Raw genomic sequence first — 20,584 nt, forward strand, 5'->3', positions numbered from 1 at the left:
AACAAGTGCTGCAAATTATTGGACATAATCGGCAACAGATGATCATTGTGAAAGGATGGAAGGTAAAAGAGTTGGGACATATCATGAGAGGAAAGAACTACAAATTATGGCAAGTGATCCTGGAGGGGAAGATGGAAGGGAAGGGAGGAATTGGCTGACGGAAAACCTCATGGATGGATAACATCAAGAGAAGGACAGGACGGGGGTTTGAAGAACTTGTTAGACAGGCTGGGGTAGAAGAGGTTCAAAAAAGTGATTGCCAACCTCTGAACCCAGAGATGGCATAGAAAGAAGAAGACCCACTTTAACAACATAAACAGGTAGTAGTTTATTCTAACAAACACTCTCTGGCTAATAGCATCTTTTCTGTAGCCAACCATTTTCAATTCTAGTTTATGTCCTCTTGTGTGCACTGTCTGAGAAAGAGTAAGAATTACCACCATCATCATCATCATTAATAAGTTTACTCAAGCTATTTAAAGCCTTGACCACTTCACTTCTCTTCACAAGTGCATAGTTTCCAAGCTTTGATTCTGCAATTTGCGGAATCAAAGCTGGGAAAGGCTCACTGGGGCCAGAGGCCAGAAGGCTGTGGAGGCCGGTGTGATTTTGGCCATAAACACTACTATGAGGCCACTATAAATTTTCCCGGGTAAGAATTTTTGACCCAGTCCACCTCTGTCTATCGATATTGCTTTTCTTTTTCTCTCTGAATCTGTAGTGTCTTCACTGGGATGCTTCCTTTTCACACCTTTTAAGTATTTTACTCAATTTTAGGAATAAAGCAAAATTACAAAATGGGGAGGCAAGCATGTAGCAACTGAATAAACAACACTGTAAAGGCAGAGACACACTATTAACATCTCACTAGCTCACATTTTACTAAAGCACATTTCTGGGGGATTACTACCATAAAACAATAAAAACAATTTCCAGTTGCATTTCTGCTAGTGGAATCTGTTATAAACTGGTAGTAAACTTGATCTAATTGCATTTGCGATAATACCGATAGCTGGAATGTGTGGGTTTTACGTTATTATGGCGAAATGTGTTTCTCCTTCACTGATATAAAAAACATAAATACATTTTCAGAATCTTCTCTTCATTTCTATTGTGTTGCATTCAGTTGGGGTGAATCCACGTTCTACTGCCATTTCTTGTAAACACAAAGGCGAATTGTGCATAAGCGAATTCGGTTTATGTTATATACGATATCGTTCCCCTATTTATAAATCGTGTATGATCGAATTCATGTAATGTAAACACGTGTTATATGAGGACTGACTATACTTAGTGTCAAGGAAAACCATTCAATGTGATGAAAATTTCCAAATGGATCCTCACTCTGGATACATGTCAGCATGAGAGAATATAAGAAAGCTTACCTCATTCAACAGCCACCCCACTCCTAGAACATGTGGTCTGACTGGCTTTCTTTTTTTCTTTCTTCAAAGACAAGATTCTTAAATCTTGTCACTCCTCTTATTAAAATCAGACCTTTTTGCCAGCACTGATAATTCCATCAAAAGCTCTAGTTGCGGGAATGGACTTTCTTTGTGTCGTTATTGTTATTGTTATTTGGTTTTTAGGAGCATTAGCAACTAAGGCCATATTGCTCCGGGATATGCAGTGGTCATTCCCTGACCTTTCTGCATCCTCCGTATTTGGTGGTGACGGGCTCGAACCCCGGTCTAATCAAGAAGTGTGTGCTATGCACTGCTACTCCTTCCCACCTGGCTACGGAGACGCCCCTTCTTTGTGTCAGGAAGGTAACCTAAAACTCAGACAGAGGGCTGGCCTATCCTCCCAGAATCATATCTTTCATCATTTGTCTTACTTTGATCACCCAGGAATAACAATAATATCTTCATTAGGTTCCTTTACAAGTAAGTGGGATTAACCTCTTCCCCGCTCTGCAATCCATGGTTATCACATGAATATAGTCTTCTAGTGAAAGGCACTGGCTGGCACACAATGCAGAATGCTATTCTACAAAAGGATCACAAAAGTTACTATTCATAATGTCAATGGAACACATTTACTCCTTCACAGATAAGGAAGAATAGGAGTGAAATGAAGAGAAATTTCCAATTAACTTCTAGTATTATAACACAGAGCTCTCCTTGTTCTTGATTGTTCAATCATGTATAAATTCTACTGTGGATAGTCAGTAGAATATTCCAACAGAAATGCATGTGGATTATTGTTGTGTTTAATGAGAGTTAGCTTTTTTTGTAAATTTTCTTCAAATTAAATTATTATTCTTTAATGCAAAGCAAATGCTTTCCCTCATTACATAATTTAAACATGCATAACGACTGTCAAAACTTATATTGCTAATAAGAAATACTTATTATTGAATAAACTGATTTTAGAGAAGAATAATCTTACATAATTTCTTGAGAATTTATTATTTCAGCTATTTAATTCTCTATCTAAAACCATAGAGTGGCTAAGCCCAAAAGTTCTTGTGACATTAAATAATATAATAATCCTGCTGCAACAAAGACCAGCAAATTTAGAAGCATTCTTAAAGCTGAATATTTGGCAAATTTCAGTTTCAAAAAAAAAAAAAAAAGAAAAAAAAAAGGAGGAAATTTTTTTGTAAAGTCCACACTATATTAGAAATTAAATTTCACTGTCAAAATAACACTTCATATTAAAATACAGCCACAGGATTGTTTACCAGTAGAATATGCTTTTAAATATTAGCTAACCTAACATTTTTTTGTCTATAGATTTTTTTGGACATCAACTGATTTTGGTTGGTAGTAGGACCACTACTGTTTCTAATTTTCTTAAACAGCATCAACAGAGGGACACAGAGCATGATGTTAATTTGCAGATGGTGTATATGTAGAGTAATTGATGATTAGTGACAAGCAGTGCTTCTTCCAGACAATTTAGATAGACTTCAGGGATGGTCAGAAAAGTAGCAGCTATGTTTTAATGCAGCAAAATGCAAGCTCATATGGAATGTTTTTAATTCAATTCACCAAGTGTATAAGTTATTTTGGTGAATAGCAGTTCACAGATATAAAGTACAGGGAGAAAGGAATTTGGAAGTTATGATATGGTCAGATGTGTAGCTCTCCAAACAGCATACACAGGCAGCAAGGAAAACCTATGGTGTATTTCTGATGATTTAAGTACAGAGATCTCACCTAAAAAAAAATAGACTTCAAGCTGGGTTGAACCAGGCAACATGCCAGGTGAGATCTGAAAAAAGGTAGTTCATATGAGGAAAGACAGAATATGTGGGCTACAGAGCAGCATCATAACTAGGAACCTTAAAGGAGACTAATTAAGACGTTAAGAATCTCGGTGGAGAAAGTAAAATGAATTAAAAGTGAAATTTTTGCTGTTATGATTGGTTCCAGAACTACAAGCCCTAAATACAAATTACTGGGGAAGAGGTTTGGAAGTTTTCATTTAGCCAGTGGGTTGTTGACAGAAGTTTCCTTCATGGGTAAAAGAGACTGACAGTTCAAACATTGGTTGAATAGGACCTATGTGATGAGGGATCACATACATACTTTATTTTATTTTGTATTGATTTATTTATTATTAATTTGTTTGGCTGGTGCAACAAAAGATACAGTCTTCCTAGTCCCACATGGCTAATATCAATAATAATATTAATATTAATACTAATACTAATATTGGTAATTCTTTTAACTTACCTGTCTGAGGCTGAAGGTTCATTAAGTGATTCCACATTTCTCTTGCAGCATCACTGTAATAACCAATTTCAGCATTTGAGTGAAGGCCAAATACTTTAGGTGAATTTGCAAGAGGAAGAATTTCTGTGGCATCTGTTGGAAGAGAAAGAGGGGGGGGGGAGAAAGAGAGAGAGGGAGAAATGGAAAAGAGGGGTACATTAATTTTGACAATACTCAATCTCAACTATATCATAAAGGAGCTATGCAATTTTTATGTAATGTTTTATAGGCTATTTAAATTATTTTTATTTCTGAAATAAATAGATAACATCAGAGTAAAAATTTGTCAAAGTGGAAAAATAATTCAAAATAGGATTACTGATTACTGATATTAATTTATATGGACATATAATAACAACTGTTCATTGTAAGAACTGACATACAAAATATATGCTTCATAAGATGCATTTAGGGCTAAAGCCTCAAGCTGTGAGTAAATTTAGACTATGTATTAAGTGCAATAGCATCATTAATACACAGCCATCAAGTAGTAGTGCAATATCATGGCAACTGGTTGTGAAGGTATTCACAATATGAGATATAACTTAAAACGATGCCGCCTTATAATTATTCTGTTTATTCAGAAATGGCTGTGTATTAATGATGCTACTGCACTTAATATATACAAGTGCTTCATTTAAATAGGCAGATATATGAGAACAAGTGAAAGCTTATTTGATGAAGACAAAGGTCTTAATATAAGATAATGGTTTCCCATAACTGTTGTGAAATTATCACAAGTAGTATAATGTTATTAATAATGTGGAATTTCCCACATCTTCAGGTGCCCATCAATCCTGAAAATACAGTTGTGATTCAATTAAAATTTATTGAGATTCAAAAGCTATATGAAGCAAACACTGTTAATGTAAGGCATGAGCTTAAGTGATGCCCATTCCTGAAAACAACACACAAATTGAAAAGCTGCACTGAATGTTTGACTGCATACCAATTATGGTATGACATATTTATATTTTATCTTTTAGCACTGGCTTCTATACATCATTCTGGAGGGTATTTTGATGTAGACCTTTTACCATTCCGCATTAGTAAAGGCATATGATGCAAGAAAGCAAGCTTATACAGAATCAGGCAAAAAAAAAAAAAATACCTTCCCATTTCACCCATCCATTCATTCCAAATGTTTGTCTAGTTCTGCCTGGAATTTATTTAAGCTCTGAACTTCCATGATAGCATTAGCATTAGTAGAGGCATATGATGCAAGAAAGCAAGCTTATGCAGCATCAGCCAAAAAAAAAAAAAAACCTCCCATTTCACAGCTCCATTTGTTCGAAATACCTGTCCAGCTTAGTCTTAAATTTATTTAGGCTATCAACTTCCACAACAAGGGATGGAAGTCTGTTCCACCAACGAACTAGTTGCTGGCTAAAGGCAAATTTCTGCACATCTATCCTACATCTGTCTTTCCTCAATTTGAATTTATGCCCCCTCAGGTGATTATTCTGAGCATGAGGAAAAGTCCTCTGCTCGATGCTCAATTTGAGCATTGAGCAAGCTCAAACCATTCGAGGCTTTGTACACCTCTATCAGATCACCTCGCCGGTGCCTAGTCTCCAGAAACTGTAATTTGCAAAACTTAAGCCTTTCTTCAGATCTGTATACAGTACTCAAGGTGTGGCCTGACCATGGCCTTATACAAGGGAATAATCACCTCCTTATCCCTGCTAGAAAAATTCCTGAATATCATTGACAAGACACAATGAGCTACTCTTGCAGCCCATCTGTACTGCTCAGAGAACGTCATATCTGCCTGCACAATTACCCCCAGGTCCTTTTCATTCTCTACCACTGTCAGTGCAGTACCACAAAGTTGATACGTTGCTCTGGGGTTACTGTTACCCATATGTAGTACTTTACATTTGTCAATGTTAAACTTCATTTTCCACTTCTCAGCCCATCTGCTCAACCTTTCCAAATCCTGTTGCAGCAGCATAGCGTCAGTAGAGTCCTTAACAACCCTGCCAACCTTTGTATCGTCTGCAAACTTGGACATTAAGCTTGATATACCATCATCAATATCATTTATAAATACAGAAAGCAACAATGGACCCAACACTGAACCCTGAGGGACTCCACTAATGACATTAGTCCACAATGAGCAGTGTCCATTGATTACCACTCTCTTTTCTTCACCCCTTCAACCATCCCTTTATCCATAGCTGCAATTTGCTTCCAATGCCACACTGCTCCAATTTGTGCAGCAGTCTTCCATGTGCAACAGTATCAAAAGCCTTTCTAAGATCCAAATATATAATATCAAAATTATTCCTTGCATCCAGTTCTTTTGTGACTGCATCATAGTATCCAATAAAATTGGTCAGGCAAGACTTTCCCTTAACAAAACCATGCTGATGCTGTGTCCGCGTTATAACTGAAGTCTTGTCTAGATGATCCTGCAGTGCTTCTTTCCATCCAGTGCCTCCATTAATTTTCCTGTAACAGAAGTTAAACTCACAGGTCTATAATTACTTGTGTCAGCCTTTGATTCTCCTTTGTGAATTGGGGTCACATTTCCACATCTCCAGTCTATGGGTACCTCCCCTGAGTCGAAAGAAGCTCTCATACTTATGGCTAAGGGTTTGCTTACTTCCTTGGCGGGGCCTCCGTGGCCAGGTGGGAAGGAGCACCAGTGCGTAGCACATGCTTCTTGATTAGACCGGGGTTCAAGCCCGTCACCACCAAATACGGAGGATGCAGAAAGGTCAGGGAATGACCACCGCATTTCCAGGAGCAATATGGCCTTAGCTGCTAATGCTCCTAAAAACCAAAATAACAAACAAACAAACAAACAAACTTCCTTTGCTGACGCCTTTAATATAACTGGATAGATCCCATCCAACCCCGGTGCCTTTTTTATGTTTATCCGCAACAATTTCTCCTCCACTTTCCTCTCAGTTATTACAAAATCATCTAGCTCACTGCCAGAGTTTACTTCACGTCTGGCATTCCCCTTCCTGAATAACTCCTCATGTGTGAATGTAGATGTAAAAGACTCGTTTAGTTTGTTAGCCACCTGAGCAGGATCCTAAACTGTTGAACCATCAATATCCAGTGGACCGATCTGATTCATCCCCTTCGTTCTAGAGTTTACATAGGTAAAGAACTCTTTTCTGTTTTTCTTTGCATCCTTTGCAAGGATTTCTCATAATCTGCCTTTGCCTGCCTAATCTCCTATGTGACTTGGTTACAGACCGGCTTATATCTATCATAGGCTTCCATGTCATCCATTAATTTATATGTATCCCATTCATTTATCTACGCTGCCATATGTCTCATTAGTTTATCTGACATCCATTTAGGCCTAAACCTTGAACAATATTTCTTAGTTGGTATGTAAAGCGTAGTAACTTCCAAGATAAGTTCTTTGAATGCTTCCCATTTTAAATTTGCTGTTGGTAACATCATCAGTTGGTCCCACTGTATAGAATTTAAATACTGTCTTAGACCATCATAGTCACCTTTATGAAAGCAATAACCCTTCCCTTTACCCCTAATGGTAGTTACCTCTTTGAGTAAATTCCACTTCAGCACACTGTGATCACTGCCATCTAGTGGTTCCTTTATCTGCAGATTCTTAATGCATGAAGAATCACTACCGATAATCAGATCAAGAGTATTACTCCCTCTAGTTGCTTCCCGAACATGCTGATGTAGAAAACAATCATCCAATAAATCCAGAAAAGCCTTGCTACTGTGTGAGTGATCAACCGACAAATTCCAGTCAATATCTGGGAAATTAAAATCCCCCAATATAAGACTCTCTGATTTACTGGCCCACTCTATTTCCCTGTACAGGTTCTTATTATACTCATCAGAGTCATTAGGTCTGTAGCACACTCCTACTCTCAATTTTGATCTCCCAATGCATATGTCACACCAAACTGACTCGACACTACACTGTCCAGCGATGTCGACTGGCTTTACTTCCTTGGATTTTATGTATTTCTTAACTAATAGAATAACCCCCTCCTCCCTTCTTGTCCTGTCTATCCTATCTGTACACATTGTACTCCCCAAATTCCAGTTCTGCATTCCTTATATCTGTGTGACACCACGTCTCTGATATTCCAACAATATCTGCCTTTGATGTTTTGAGCAATACCTCAAATTCATCAAATTTATTTACCAAACTCCTAGAATTGGTGTACATGCAAGTATAGTAGTAGTAGTATTGGCATGTGATGCAAGAAAGCAAGTGTATAAGCTTATGCAGCATCAGCCAAAAAATAAATCACACCATTCCCTCCAAATCCTGTCCAGTTCCTCCTTAAATTTATTTAACCTATCTGCTTCCACAACGACAGATGGAAGTTTTTCCAGCAATTAACCACCCACTATCTACATCTGTCTTTTCTTAATTTGAATTTATGCCCCCTTCGGTTCGTAATCTGAACAAGTGGAAGGATCCCATCAGAATTCAGCGTGTTCAACCCATTCAAGGCCTTATACACCTCACCCAGATCACCGCACAGGTGCCTCGTCTCCAGTCACTGCAATTTGCAGAACTTAAGCCTCTCTTGGTAAGAGGACCCCTTGATTCCCCTCACCAATCTTGTTGCCCTTCTCTGTACATGCTCAAGCAAATCTACATCCTTCCTGAAATGAGGCCTCCAGACCTGTATGCAGTACTCAAGGTGTGGCCTGACCATTGCCTTATACAGAGGGACAATCGCCTCCTTCTATCTGCTAGCAAAATTCCTATATATCATTGACAAAACCCCATGACCTGCCCTGGCAGCTTGTCTGCATTGCTCAGAAAACTTCATATCTGACTGCACAATTACTCACAGGTCTTTTTCATTGTGTACCACCTTAAGTGTAGTACCACACAGTTGGTACGTTTCTCTGGGGTTACTTCTACCCATATGCAGTACTTTGCATTTGTCAAGATTAAACTTCAGATGGCACTTCTTAGCCCATCTGCCCAAATTATCTAGATCCTGTTGCAGTAGCACACTGCCATTATTATCATTAACAACCCTGCCAACCTTTGTATCATCTGCAAACTTCGACACTAAGCCTGATATACCTTCATCAATATCATTGATAAATATACAAAACAACAGAGGACCCAACACCGAACCCTGTACGACTCCACTAATAACATTAGTCCACGAAGAGCAGCACCCATTAATTACTACTCTCTGTCTTCTCCCACTAAACCATCCTTTTATCCATTGTAGCAACTTACCCTTAATACCATTCTGCTCCAATTTGTACAATAGTCTTCCATGCGCAACAGTGTCAAAAGCTTTCCTGAAATCCAAATATATGATATCAAAATTATTTTTTGCATCCAGTTCCTTTGTAACCACATCATAATATCCTATCAAATTTGTCAGACAAGACTTTCCCTTAACAAACCCATGCTGTGTCTGAATTATTGCTGCAGTCTTGTCTAGATGATCCTGCAATGCATCTTTAACCAGTGACTCCATTATTTTACCCGGAACAGAAGTCAAACTAACTGGTGTGTAATTACTCGTTTCACCCTTCGATCCCCCTTTGTGAACTGGGGATACAATTGCACATATCCTGTCTGTGTACACCTCCCGTGAGTCCATGGATGCTCTCATAATTATGGGAGCATCCATGGACTCATGTACAATATAATTATCTCATAATTATATTGTACAAATTGGAGCAGACGGCAAAGCAACTAAGCGTTTGCTTAGTTGCTTTGCCGTCTCCTTTAATATAACTGGATAGATCCCATCCACCCCAGGTTGTAGTAGTAGTAGTAGTAGTAGTGGTGGTGGCACATGATGCAAGAAAGCAAGTGTAGGAGCTTATGCAGCATCAGCCAAAAAAAAAAAAAAAAAAAAAAATCACACCATTCCCTCCAAATGCCTGTCCAGTTCCTCCTTAAATTTATTTAACCTATCAACTTCTACAACGACAGATGGAAGTTTGTTCCAGCAATTAACCACCCGCTGGCTAAAGGCAAATTTCCGCACATCTATTCTACCTCTGTCCTTTCTTAATTTGAACTTATGTCCCCGTAGGTTGGTAATCTGAACAAGTGGAAGGATCCCATCAGAATTCAGCGTGCTCAACCCATTCAAGGCCTTATACACCTCAATCAGATCACCGCGCAGGTGCCTAGTCTCCAGCCACTGCAATTTGCAGAACTTAAGCCTCTCTTGGTAAGAGAATCCCTTCATTCCCCTCACCAATCGTGTTGCTCTTCTCTGTACACGCTCAAGCAAATCTACATCCTTACTAAAATGAGGCCTCCAGACCTGTACGCAGTACTCAAGGCGTGGCCTGACCATTGCCTTATACAGAGGGACAATCACCTCCTTTTCCCTGCTAGCAAAATTCCTATATATCATTGACAAAACCCCATGACCCACCCTAGCAGCCTGTCTGCACTGCTCAGAAAACTTCATATCTGACTGCACAATTACTCCCAGGTCTTTTTCATTTTCTACCACCTTAAGTGTAGTACCACACAGTTGGTACGTTTCTCTGGGGTTACTTCTACCCATATGCAGTACTTTGCATTTGTCAAGGTTGAACTTCAGTTGCCACTTCTTAGCCCATCTGCCCAAATTATCTAGATCCTGTTGTAGTAGCACACTGCCATTACTGTCATTAACAACCCTGCCAACCTTTGTGTCATCTGCAAACTTCGACATTAAGCCTGATATACCTTCATCAATATCATTGATAAATACACAAAACAACAGTGGACCCAACACCGAACCCTGTGGGACTCCACTAATAACATTAGTCCACGAAGAGCAGCACCCATTGATTACCACCCTCTGTCTTCTCCCACTTAACCATCCTTTTATCCATTGTAGCAACTTACCCTTAATACCATTCTGCTCCAATTTGTACAGTAGTCTTCCATGCGCAACAGTGTCAAAAGCTTTCCTGAAATCCAGGTATATGATATCAAAATTATTTTTTGCATCCAGTTCCTTTGTGACCACATCATAATAACCAATCAAATTTGTCAGACAAGACTTTCCCTTAACAAACCCATGCTGTGTTTGAATTATTGCTGCAGTCTTGTCTAGATGATCCTGCAATGCATCTTTAACCAGCGACTCCATTATTTTACCCGGAACAGAAGTTAAACTAACTGGTCTGTAATTACTCGTGTCACCCTTCGATCCACCTTTGTGAATTGGGGACACATTTGCACATCTCCAGTCCGTGGGAACCTCACCTGAGTCCAAGGATGCTCTCATAATTATGGCTAAGGGTTTGCTTAGTTGCTTTGCCGCCTCCTTTAAAATAACTGGATAGATCCCATCCACCCCAGGTGCCTTTCTTATGTTTAACTTCAACAATTTCTCCTCCACTTTGCTCTCAGTTATTACAAAATCATTAAGCACACTGCTACAATTTGATAACCTTCTTCCATTTTCAAATTGTAATAATTCCTCACGTGTGAATGTAGATGCAAAATACTCATTCAGTTTGTTTGCTATCTGAGCAGGATCATCAACAGTCGAACCATCGATGTCAAGTGGACCAATCATATTCATCCCCTTCCTTTTAGAGTTTATATAAGTAAAGAAATCCTTGCTGTTTTTCTTAGCATCTTTTGCCAAAGATTTCTCGTAATCTGCCTTCGCCTGCCGAACCTCCTTTGTGACCTGATTACAGACTAGCTTATATCTGCCACAGGCTTCTGCGTCACCTGATAATTTATATGCATCCCATGCATTTTTCTTCTCTGTCACGAGTCTCATTAGTTCATTTGATAACCATTTAGGCCTAAACCTTGAACGATATTTCTTAATCGGTATATAAAGTCTAGTAGCTTCCACGATTAATTCTTTGAATGCTTCCCACTTAGAATTTACTGTTTGTAACATCGTCAGTTGATCCCACTGTACAGAATTTAAAAACTGTCTGAGACCACTGTACTCCCCTTTACGGAAGCAAAAACCCTTTCCTTTACCCCTGACGGTAGTTACCTCTTTGAGTAAATCCCACTTCAGCACACTGTGATCACTGCCACCTAGTGGTTCCTTTATCTGCAAATTCTTAATACACGAATGATCACTGCTGATAACCAGATCAAGAGTATTACTTTCTATGGTTGCCTCTCGAACATGCTGCTGCAGAAAACAATCATCCAATAACTCCACAAAAGTCTGACTAGTGTGTGAGTGACCAACCCACAAGTTCCAGTCAATATCTGGGAAGTTAAAATCCCCCATTAGAAGACATTCTGATTTACTAGCCCACTCTATTTCTCTGTACAACTGTTCATTGTACTCATTCAAGTCATTAGGCCTATAACACACTCCTACTCTTATTTTTTCTTTCGCAGTGCTTATCTCACACCAAACCGACTCAACAGAGCACTGTTCATCTATATTAACTGGGTGCACTTCCTTTGATTTTATTTTTTTCTTAATGTCCTGTCCTGTCTATCCTTTCTCTTAATGTCCTGTCTATCCTTTCTGTACACATTGTACTCCCCAAATTCCAGTTCTGCATTCCTTATATCTTTGTGACACCACGTCTCTGCTATCCCAACAATATCCGCCTTTGATGTCTTGACCAACACTTCAAATTCATCAAATTTATTTACTATACTTCTAGCATTGGTATACATGCAAGCATACATGCTCCTATGCCTATTCCTTGTTACCCTAACACATCCCATATACCCAACTATTCCATGATGACTGCCATCCGTCCCTGAAACCCCCAACACCCCTCGCTCCAGGTCGCTTCTTATTCTAATAGAAGTTGTGCAAGAATCACCTTCACCTCTGCCTGCGGTTACTGTTAAACTATTAGTCTTTGTATCCCCCCGAACTAGCAGTTTTCCGACCCACCTAACACTGCCTCGATAGCATCAGCAAATATTCTTGCACCCTTTCTATTTAAGTGTATCCCATCCCTGTAGAAGCAATCTCTCCTGTTAACAAGTACAGTCCAGGCTGAAAAAAATTCTACCCCTTGAGCCTTGCACAATCTTTCCAGGGCCGAATTGATCGACAAGGCTCTCATCATATACTCCCTCCTATCGTGTCTGGGCAGAATTGCAGACACTTTCAAATTCAACCCTATTTCACGGCTTTTTTTCAACAGTGACCTGTACTTGTTGAGTAATTCTCCTACTCTTAATATCATTAGTGCCAACGTGTACAACTATATCACCTTTTGTGCCCTTGAAAGATGATATCCGCTCTACAACGTCATCAACCTTTGCCCCTGGGAGACATGCCCTGGTCCTGTTCCACCTATCCTTTTTACAAAATATATTCCCCGTCTCCCTGACAATAGAGTCACCAACAACTAATAGTTCCTGTGGGACCAGCGCATTCTGCCTTAGGGGTTGCCGTTGTGTTGCATGATGACCAAGTGCAAGCTCTGGCGTTGATGTGGGCAGCTGAGAGCCTGATGGGCCCCTCAATTTAGATCTTTCGAGGGCATCCACCCTATCCTTCAAACTCTCATATAGGCCCATAACAACGCTGAGTTGTCGCCTGATTTCCTTACACTCCTTACATCGCGCACACACAAAGACATCCCCCATGGCAATATCATGTTCCGTTCCAGAGAGTTCGGCAAACATTTCACAAGTTGCACATTTTTTTAGGCTGTGATGCGTTGGAGAATTGCCCCCCTCAGTTCTCCCCCGATTCACAGCACTCCTGCCACTTTGTGCCCGTTGCTTTGCTGCTCTAGTCTGGGGCATGGTAGTTTAAATTAATAAAATCAATAAATTAAATATCAATAGTATTTGAATAGAAACTATTAAATAGAAACAGTGAAGCGTATTACTATATAATTATGCGTTAGAGCTACCTAGCTACCTCAATTAAAAAATTTGAATTCCCTACCACTATATCCAAAAACAATGGCTACAAAATGGAACGAAATAACGGTTTTACCTATCGTAAGTAAAATCCACAAAAACTCTTTATCTAAATTAAAAATAAAAAATAACCAGCGTAACTATAACCATATGACTACGTATTAAGTACAATATAAAATAACAATCATGTAAATAAAAGGCAAACACTTATCGTTTTTGCGGAGCCTGTAACTGTCAGCTGTAACTTTTAAAGAGATTCAGCGCCCTCTCCTTAAACATAAGAAAGGTATCTTTCTTATGTTTAACTTCAACAATTTCTCCTCCACTTTTCTCTCAGTTATTACAAAATCATTAAGTACCCTGATACAAATTGATAACCTTTTGCCATTTTCAAACCTTAATAACTCCTCATATGTGAATGTAGATGCAAAATTCTCATTCAGTTTGGTTGCTTTCTGAGCAGGATCACAACAGTCACATACATGCACCTGTTCCTATTCTTAGCTACCCTAACACAACCCATGTGTTTACTTGTACCGCAATGACTCCCAGCAGTCTCTGAAATATCCTGCATTTTTTTTCTACTGTTAATCTATTAGTCCTTGTATCCCCTCAAGCTAGCAGTTTTCCGACCCACCTAACACTGCCTCGATAGCATCAGCAAATATTCTTGCACCGTTTCTATTTATGTGTATCGTAAATAGAAACGGTAAATAGAAATTTGCCATAATACGTGTGCACGTATTATGGCAAATGGGGCACTTGCCCCCTCCTGGGATTGAGTAAAAAATTAAACAAATTATAATCGTAAAAGTGATTGAGATATGCAACCTTATACCCTCGACCATGGGACGCTTTGTCTGCCTTAAAATTTTATTATGGGTTGGCCGGTTTCGGCACTTGGCAGGATAACCATAGAACACGTGTTTCATCTATTGCAGAAATAAAACACGTGTTCCTATTTTTGGTTCATCGACTGATATTCCCCAAACTTTACCAGAAGTTTTGGAACATTGAGACTATTTCCCTTCTATTAATTCGGCAATAACTATTGGTATGACATTACCTGTTACGACCTGTACCACTGAAAGAAGGTTCAGCACCTTGAGACGTGTGAAAACATGGTTAAGGTCTCCACTATATCGCTTATCAGGTTTATGTATGATTAGTGTGCACAGGAAGAAACTAGAAGAGGAAGTGGTAAAGAAGAAATTTATTGAAAATGTCATCAATAGGTTTGCAAGCGATAGATGGACAATTCAATTCTTATACGATACGTGATTATTGAAATTATTATTATCTATATATATATTAATTCTTGTTTCCTTTATATTGTAAATTTATATACATTATGTACGTGTTTTTGTATTGATGCAATACTGTATCCTATAATCCACTTGTTTAATTAAATAATTATTTTAAAAATTAAATAATTAATTTTTAAAAATTTACTGATGTAATTATTTCTCTCCAAGCTTTGCCCCCCCCACTGGAAAATTTTCTGTGGATGCCCATGGATACAGAGCAGTACGGCATCAAATGTCAGGAAGGGAGGAGATCTTTGCAACTTACTAGTGTTCACAAATCATCTGCAAACTTAAACATAATGGCTGATATACCTTCATAAATATTGAAAACAACAATGGACCCAGCACTGAACCCTGGAGAAATTTCAGTAATAACATCAATCCACAAAGAGCAGTGCACATTGATAACCACTGTCTCTCTTCTCCTACTCAAACATCCCTTTATTCATAGCAATAACTTGTTCTTAATGCTACATCACTCCAATTTGAACAGCAGTCTTTTATGTGCAACAGAATATGATTTAAAAATTATTTTTTTTTTCATTGAGAAAATGAACCTGGAGATTTGGAAACAAGCCAATTACGATATGCAAAATTTTTCTCTTGAACACCCTTAGCTCATTTATTGGATAACCAAGATTTAGATCAGAGTTTCTCAAACTGTGTTCCGTGGAACACAAGTGTTCTGTGAGATGTTAACAAGTGTTCCGCAAAAAATCGTAATTAATAATTAAAAAAAATACAGTAGATTCCAGTTATTTGAGCCACCGGTTAACCGGGGAAGCTGTTTATTTGGGACAAATCTTAAAAAACAGAAACCAATTGAGAAAATAGCTAGGGTTTACTTCGCTTAATTGGGACAGCATGCCGTTTAATCGGGGTAGGAGACTGCAGCACTGGAGATTACCCTACGATTGTCTCCGATGGTACCACGTGGTTCAGTCGAAATTCTGGAGGTCACAACCATAAATCAATAAAAACAATTAGCAGTCACCTGTTTATTGGGCTTTTCTGTTAGTGAAATCTATCATAAACGGAGAGTAAACTGGATCTTATTGAATTTGCAATAATACCGACAGCTGGAATTCTGTGGGTTATTACGGTGAAATGTGTTTACACTTCCATGAAATTTTCAATCATAAAAAAAAATTAATTTTCAGCTCTTCTCTTCATTCCTATTTTTAAAGCTTTGTAACTCGTTACTCCGTTCTCATTTGCGCGTATTGTGTTACTTGCAATTTGTGTGTGCCGTGTTCTTTGTTATTGATTGCTTATCTTTTTACTGTTTTAAATTTTAACCCCCACCCACAAATGTCAGTGAACAGAAATGTCAACTAGTTCGTATGTACATATTACAGTACGTATTAATTATTCCAATTATCACGTATATTCTTCCGATTTTCACATATCATTTAATTTTTTTAATTGGTAAGGTAATAAAGGGTAAATTTGTGCTTAATATATCTTTGCTTTTATAACCTATGAATAATATTCCTATTTTTGCTAATTAGAATTGCTGTTTAATAGAATTAAAATTCAATTCACAAACGTGATCACAATGACCGGCGCTTACTGCACATTGTATAGTGAACGGTACTTTACTATGTTGAGTTCGTTGTAACGTGATTTGATTGTACAATGAACCAATTGTAAAGGGGGGATACATTGTATTTTTAACTATTTACGTGAAACTTCGGATAATTGGGGCAGCCGCTTAATCGGGCCAAAATGCACTAGTCCTGATGTGTCCCAAATAACCAGAATGGACTGTAATAATAAAATAAATAAATTTTGCATATTTGTAGCATTATAATATTTAACATAATTTTTTTTCAGTTATTAATATACTGGCATAGACTAATAATCAAATAGACCACAAAACACTTTATTTTGGCAGGCTTTGCATAGATGTAATGACACCTAAAAAAAGTAGCAATGTGGTGACCTAGTACCATTCATATGCAATTTAGCCTGGAGTAAATCGGTTGAAGGAGAGGAGGAAGCGAACCAATATCATAACTAAACTCACTTCCTTGTATAAATTTTTTTTTGATAATTATTAGTATTTCTAAATATTATTATTAAAATATGTAACCATGGATTGGTGGTTGAAAAAAGGAACTTTTAAACAAGAAGAAAAGTAAAGTACTTCTAGTAGGGCAACTGTGGTCAATGAAAATAAACACAATATTGTCACACTTCAAAGTGAGAATGAACAATCGTAGCCTTTTTTCCCCAAAAATGGGAGGTCCCCACGGACTGGAGATGTGCAAATGTATCCCCAATTCACAAAGGGGGATCGAAGGGTGACATGGGTAATTACAGACCAGTTAGTTTAACTTCTGTTCCGGGTAAAATAATGGAGTCACTGGTTAAAGATGCATTGCAGGATCATCTAGACAAGACTGCAGCAATAATTCAGACACAGCATGGGTTTGTTAAGGGAAAGTCTTGTCTGACAAATTTGATAGGATATTATGATGTGGTTACAAAGGAACTGGATGCAAAAAATAATTTTGATATCATATATTTGGATTTCAGGAAAGCTTTTGACACTGTTGCGCATGGAAGACTATTGTACAAATTGGAGCAGAATGGTATTAAGGGTAAGTTGCTACAATGGATAAAAGGATGGTTAAGTGGGAGAAGACAGAGGGTGGTAATCAATGGGTGCTGCTCTTCTTGGACTAATGTTATTAGTGGAGTCCCACAGGGTTCGGTGTTGGGTCCACTGTTGTTTTGTATATTTATCAATGATATTGATGAAGGTATATCAGGCTTAGTGTCGAAGTTTGCAGATGATACAAAGGTTGGCAGGGTTGTTAATGACAGTAATGGCAGTGTGCTACTGCAACAGGATCTAGATAATTTGGGCAGATGGGCTAAGAAGTGGCAACTGAAGTTTAACCTTGACAAATGCAAAGTACTGCATATGGGTAGAAGTAACCCCAGAGAAACGTACCAACTGTGTGGTACTACACTTAAGGTGGTAGAAAATGAAAAAGACCTGGGAGTAATTGTGCAGGCAGATATGAAGTTTTCTGAGCAATGCAGACAGGCTGCCAGGGCAGGTCATGGGGTTTTGTCAATGATATATAGGAATTTTGCTAGCAGGGAGAAGGAGGTGATTGTCCCTCTGTATAAGGCAATGGTCAGGCCATGCCTTGAGTACTGCGTACAGGTCTGGAGGCCTCATTTTAGGAAGGATGTAGATTTACTTGAGCGTGTACAGAGAAGGGCAACAAGATTGGTGAGGGAAATGAAGGGATCCTCTTACCAAGAGAGGCTTAAGTTCTGCAAATTGCAGTGGCTGGAGACTAGGCACCTGCACGGTGATCTGATTGAGGTGTATAAGGCCTTGAATGGGTTGAGCACGCTGAATTCTGATGGGATCCTTCCATTTGTTCAGATTACGAACCTAAGGGGGCATAAATTCAAATTAAGAAAAGACAGATGTAGATTAGATGCGCGGAAATTTGCCTTTAGTGCCAGCGGGTGGTTAATTGCTGGAACAAACTTCCATCTGTCGTTGTGGAAGTTGATAGGGTGAATAAATTTAAGGAGGAACTGGACAGGCATTTGGAGGGAATGGTGTGATTTTTTTTTTTTTTTGGCTGATGCTGCATAAGCTCATACATCTGCTTTCTTGCATCACATGCCACTACTACTACTACTACTAAAATCCAAAGAGAAAAAACAGGAACCAACTAATAAAAGACCAAAATGAAAGTATAATGAGTTATTTGAATTTTGGCTTTACATGTGTTTGAAATAAAGATGCTCCTGATGCACAGTGTATCGCATGTAATAAAATATTAGCAAACAGTTCTTTGGCCCCCTGCTAAACTTGTGTTTCGTAAGTGTTCTGTGAATATGCTGTGAGATGAAAATTGTTCCGTGACTAAAAAAAGTTTGGGATATGCTAGTTTAGATACAGGAAGAGATTTTATGGTGGAGAGTGCAATAAACGATTCCATCCTTCAAGAATAATTTCACTGACACAATCTGAGCAAATGTTCACATCAGAAGTTTGGAACAATAATCCAACCAAGGAAGAAACGAAATCTTGCAGATCATCCCATTTTGCATTCTTGTAAGGTCAAACAAAACAAGGTTGAGAATGGCCACGAGAGACAGGCTCCACTGGAGAAGAGACCATCACCAAGTAAGTTGTAATCTGAGGTGCCTAGCTCGACCTCAAACATGTACTTAGAAGGGTTTTTGGTTAGAAAAAGATCAAGCATGTTGGCTGTATGGTTAAGGTTGTCTGTTATTCTGGCAGGTAAATGAACAATCTGTGCAAGTTCATCAGTAATTGCAAAAGTCTCAGCAACTTGATCAGCTGGGTCCATGTGACTAAAAAACAGAAGCAAGCTGGAGTTGTGAACATTAAAACCACCATAGAAAATAACCTCACTATTAAGAAAGTTGGGCAGGAAAGTCAAGTTTCAATGAGAGGAAGTCAAAGAGTTCCAAGTGATTAGTGGAGTTGGGAGAATAATAGAGGCAACAGATGAATTTGATAGAATGTCGTAGAGAGATTTTAAGCCAGAGAAGATTGAAAAGAGGAGATTCCAAATTACTAATTCTCTGACAGAGCATATCAAATGAACAAATGCATAAGTACCATCTTTGAAGTGAAAGGAATAATATAGCAAATAATTAGGACAACTGAGATGAGCAGTGGTTGAATCAACTGACAATTGGGTTTCTGTCAGAAAAAGTAAATGGGGGTTGGCAGACTGTAAGTGTAAATGGACTTCATTCAGAATAGAATTGAGACCACACATATTTGTGAAACAAATGAGGAAGTGTTAGGGGGTTTTAGATCTTTTTACAGATAACTTTGTTTTGTTCTATTAGTTTTACTATTCATAATGTATTCAGTAGTAAGAATATGTGGAGGAGAGGACATGTTGTATGAAGTAATGAAATTTTTGGATATGGTGTACACTTGGCAATAATATACCCAACCCTTTGATATAATATGGCCTCAAAATGCCCTCCCACATACACACCACTCAGGCTGCCTCCAGTCAGTATCTGGCAGAGTAAAAGCAGCAAGATTAAACATTTTGCATTTACATTCACACATGAGGTATTCTTTAGGGAAGGGGATGCCAGAATTTTTATCAAACTCTAATGAGGAACTAAATGTCTTTGTGATAACTGAAAAGAAAGTGGAGTAGAAATTGTTGAGGATGGACATAAAAAAAGCCATTTGGACCAGGTGGAATCTATCCATTTATATTAAGGGAGGCAGCAAAAGAGGCAAGCAAACCCTTAGCCATAATTTTGAGGGCATCCTTCGATTCGCGGGATGTCCCTATGGAATGGAGATGTGTAAATATATTCGCAATTCATAGAGGGAATCAAAAGGTGACGTGAGTAATTATAGACCTGTTAGCTTAATGTCTGTTCAAGGAAAAAAATGGAATTAGCATTAGCAAAGGCACATGATGCAAGAAAGCAAGCCTATATAGCATCAGCAAAAAAAAACACACACCCTTCTTATTTTACCCATCCACATCCACTAGCTGCAAATGTTTGTCTAGTTCTGCCTTGAATCTATCTAAGCTATCAACATCTACGACAGATGTAAGTTTGTTCCAGCAACCAACCACCCGCTGGCTAAAGGCAAACTTCCACACATCTATCCTTCAACTGTCTTTCCTCAGTTTGAATTTATGCCCTCTCAAGCAATTATTCTAGCAAGAGGGAGAAAATTTGAGCATGCT

At 38.5% G+C, this 20,584-nt stretch overlaps 1 protein-coding gene across 1 annotated transcript in view; it reads right to left on the reverse strand.

Moving 5' to 3' along the window:
* Dhc98D (Dynein heavy chain at 89D) overlaps positions 1-20,584 on the reverse strand; it is a 971,787-nt gene that overhangs the window by 112,986 nt on the left and 838,217 nt on the right. The window contains exon 51 of the mRNA XM_090387912.1: positions 3,684-3,815. Coding sequence (XP_090244038.1) covers positions 3,684-3,815 — 132 coding nt within the window. The remainder of the gene's footprint in view (positions 1-3,683; positions 3,816-20,584) is intronic.

This window comes from Mastigoproctus giganteus, chromosome 2 (genome assembly GCF_048544385.1).
Source record: "Mastigoproctus giganteus isolate SK-2022 chromosome 2, ASM4854438v1, whole genome shotgun sequence".
Classification (NCBI taxonomy): Eukaryota; Metazoa; Arthropoda; class Arachnida; order Uropygi; family Thelyphonidae; genus Mastigoproctus; species Mastigoproctus giganteus.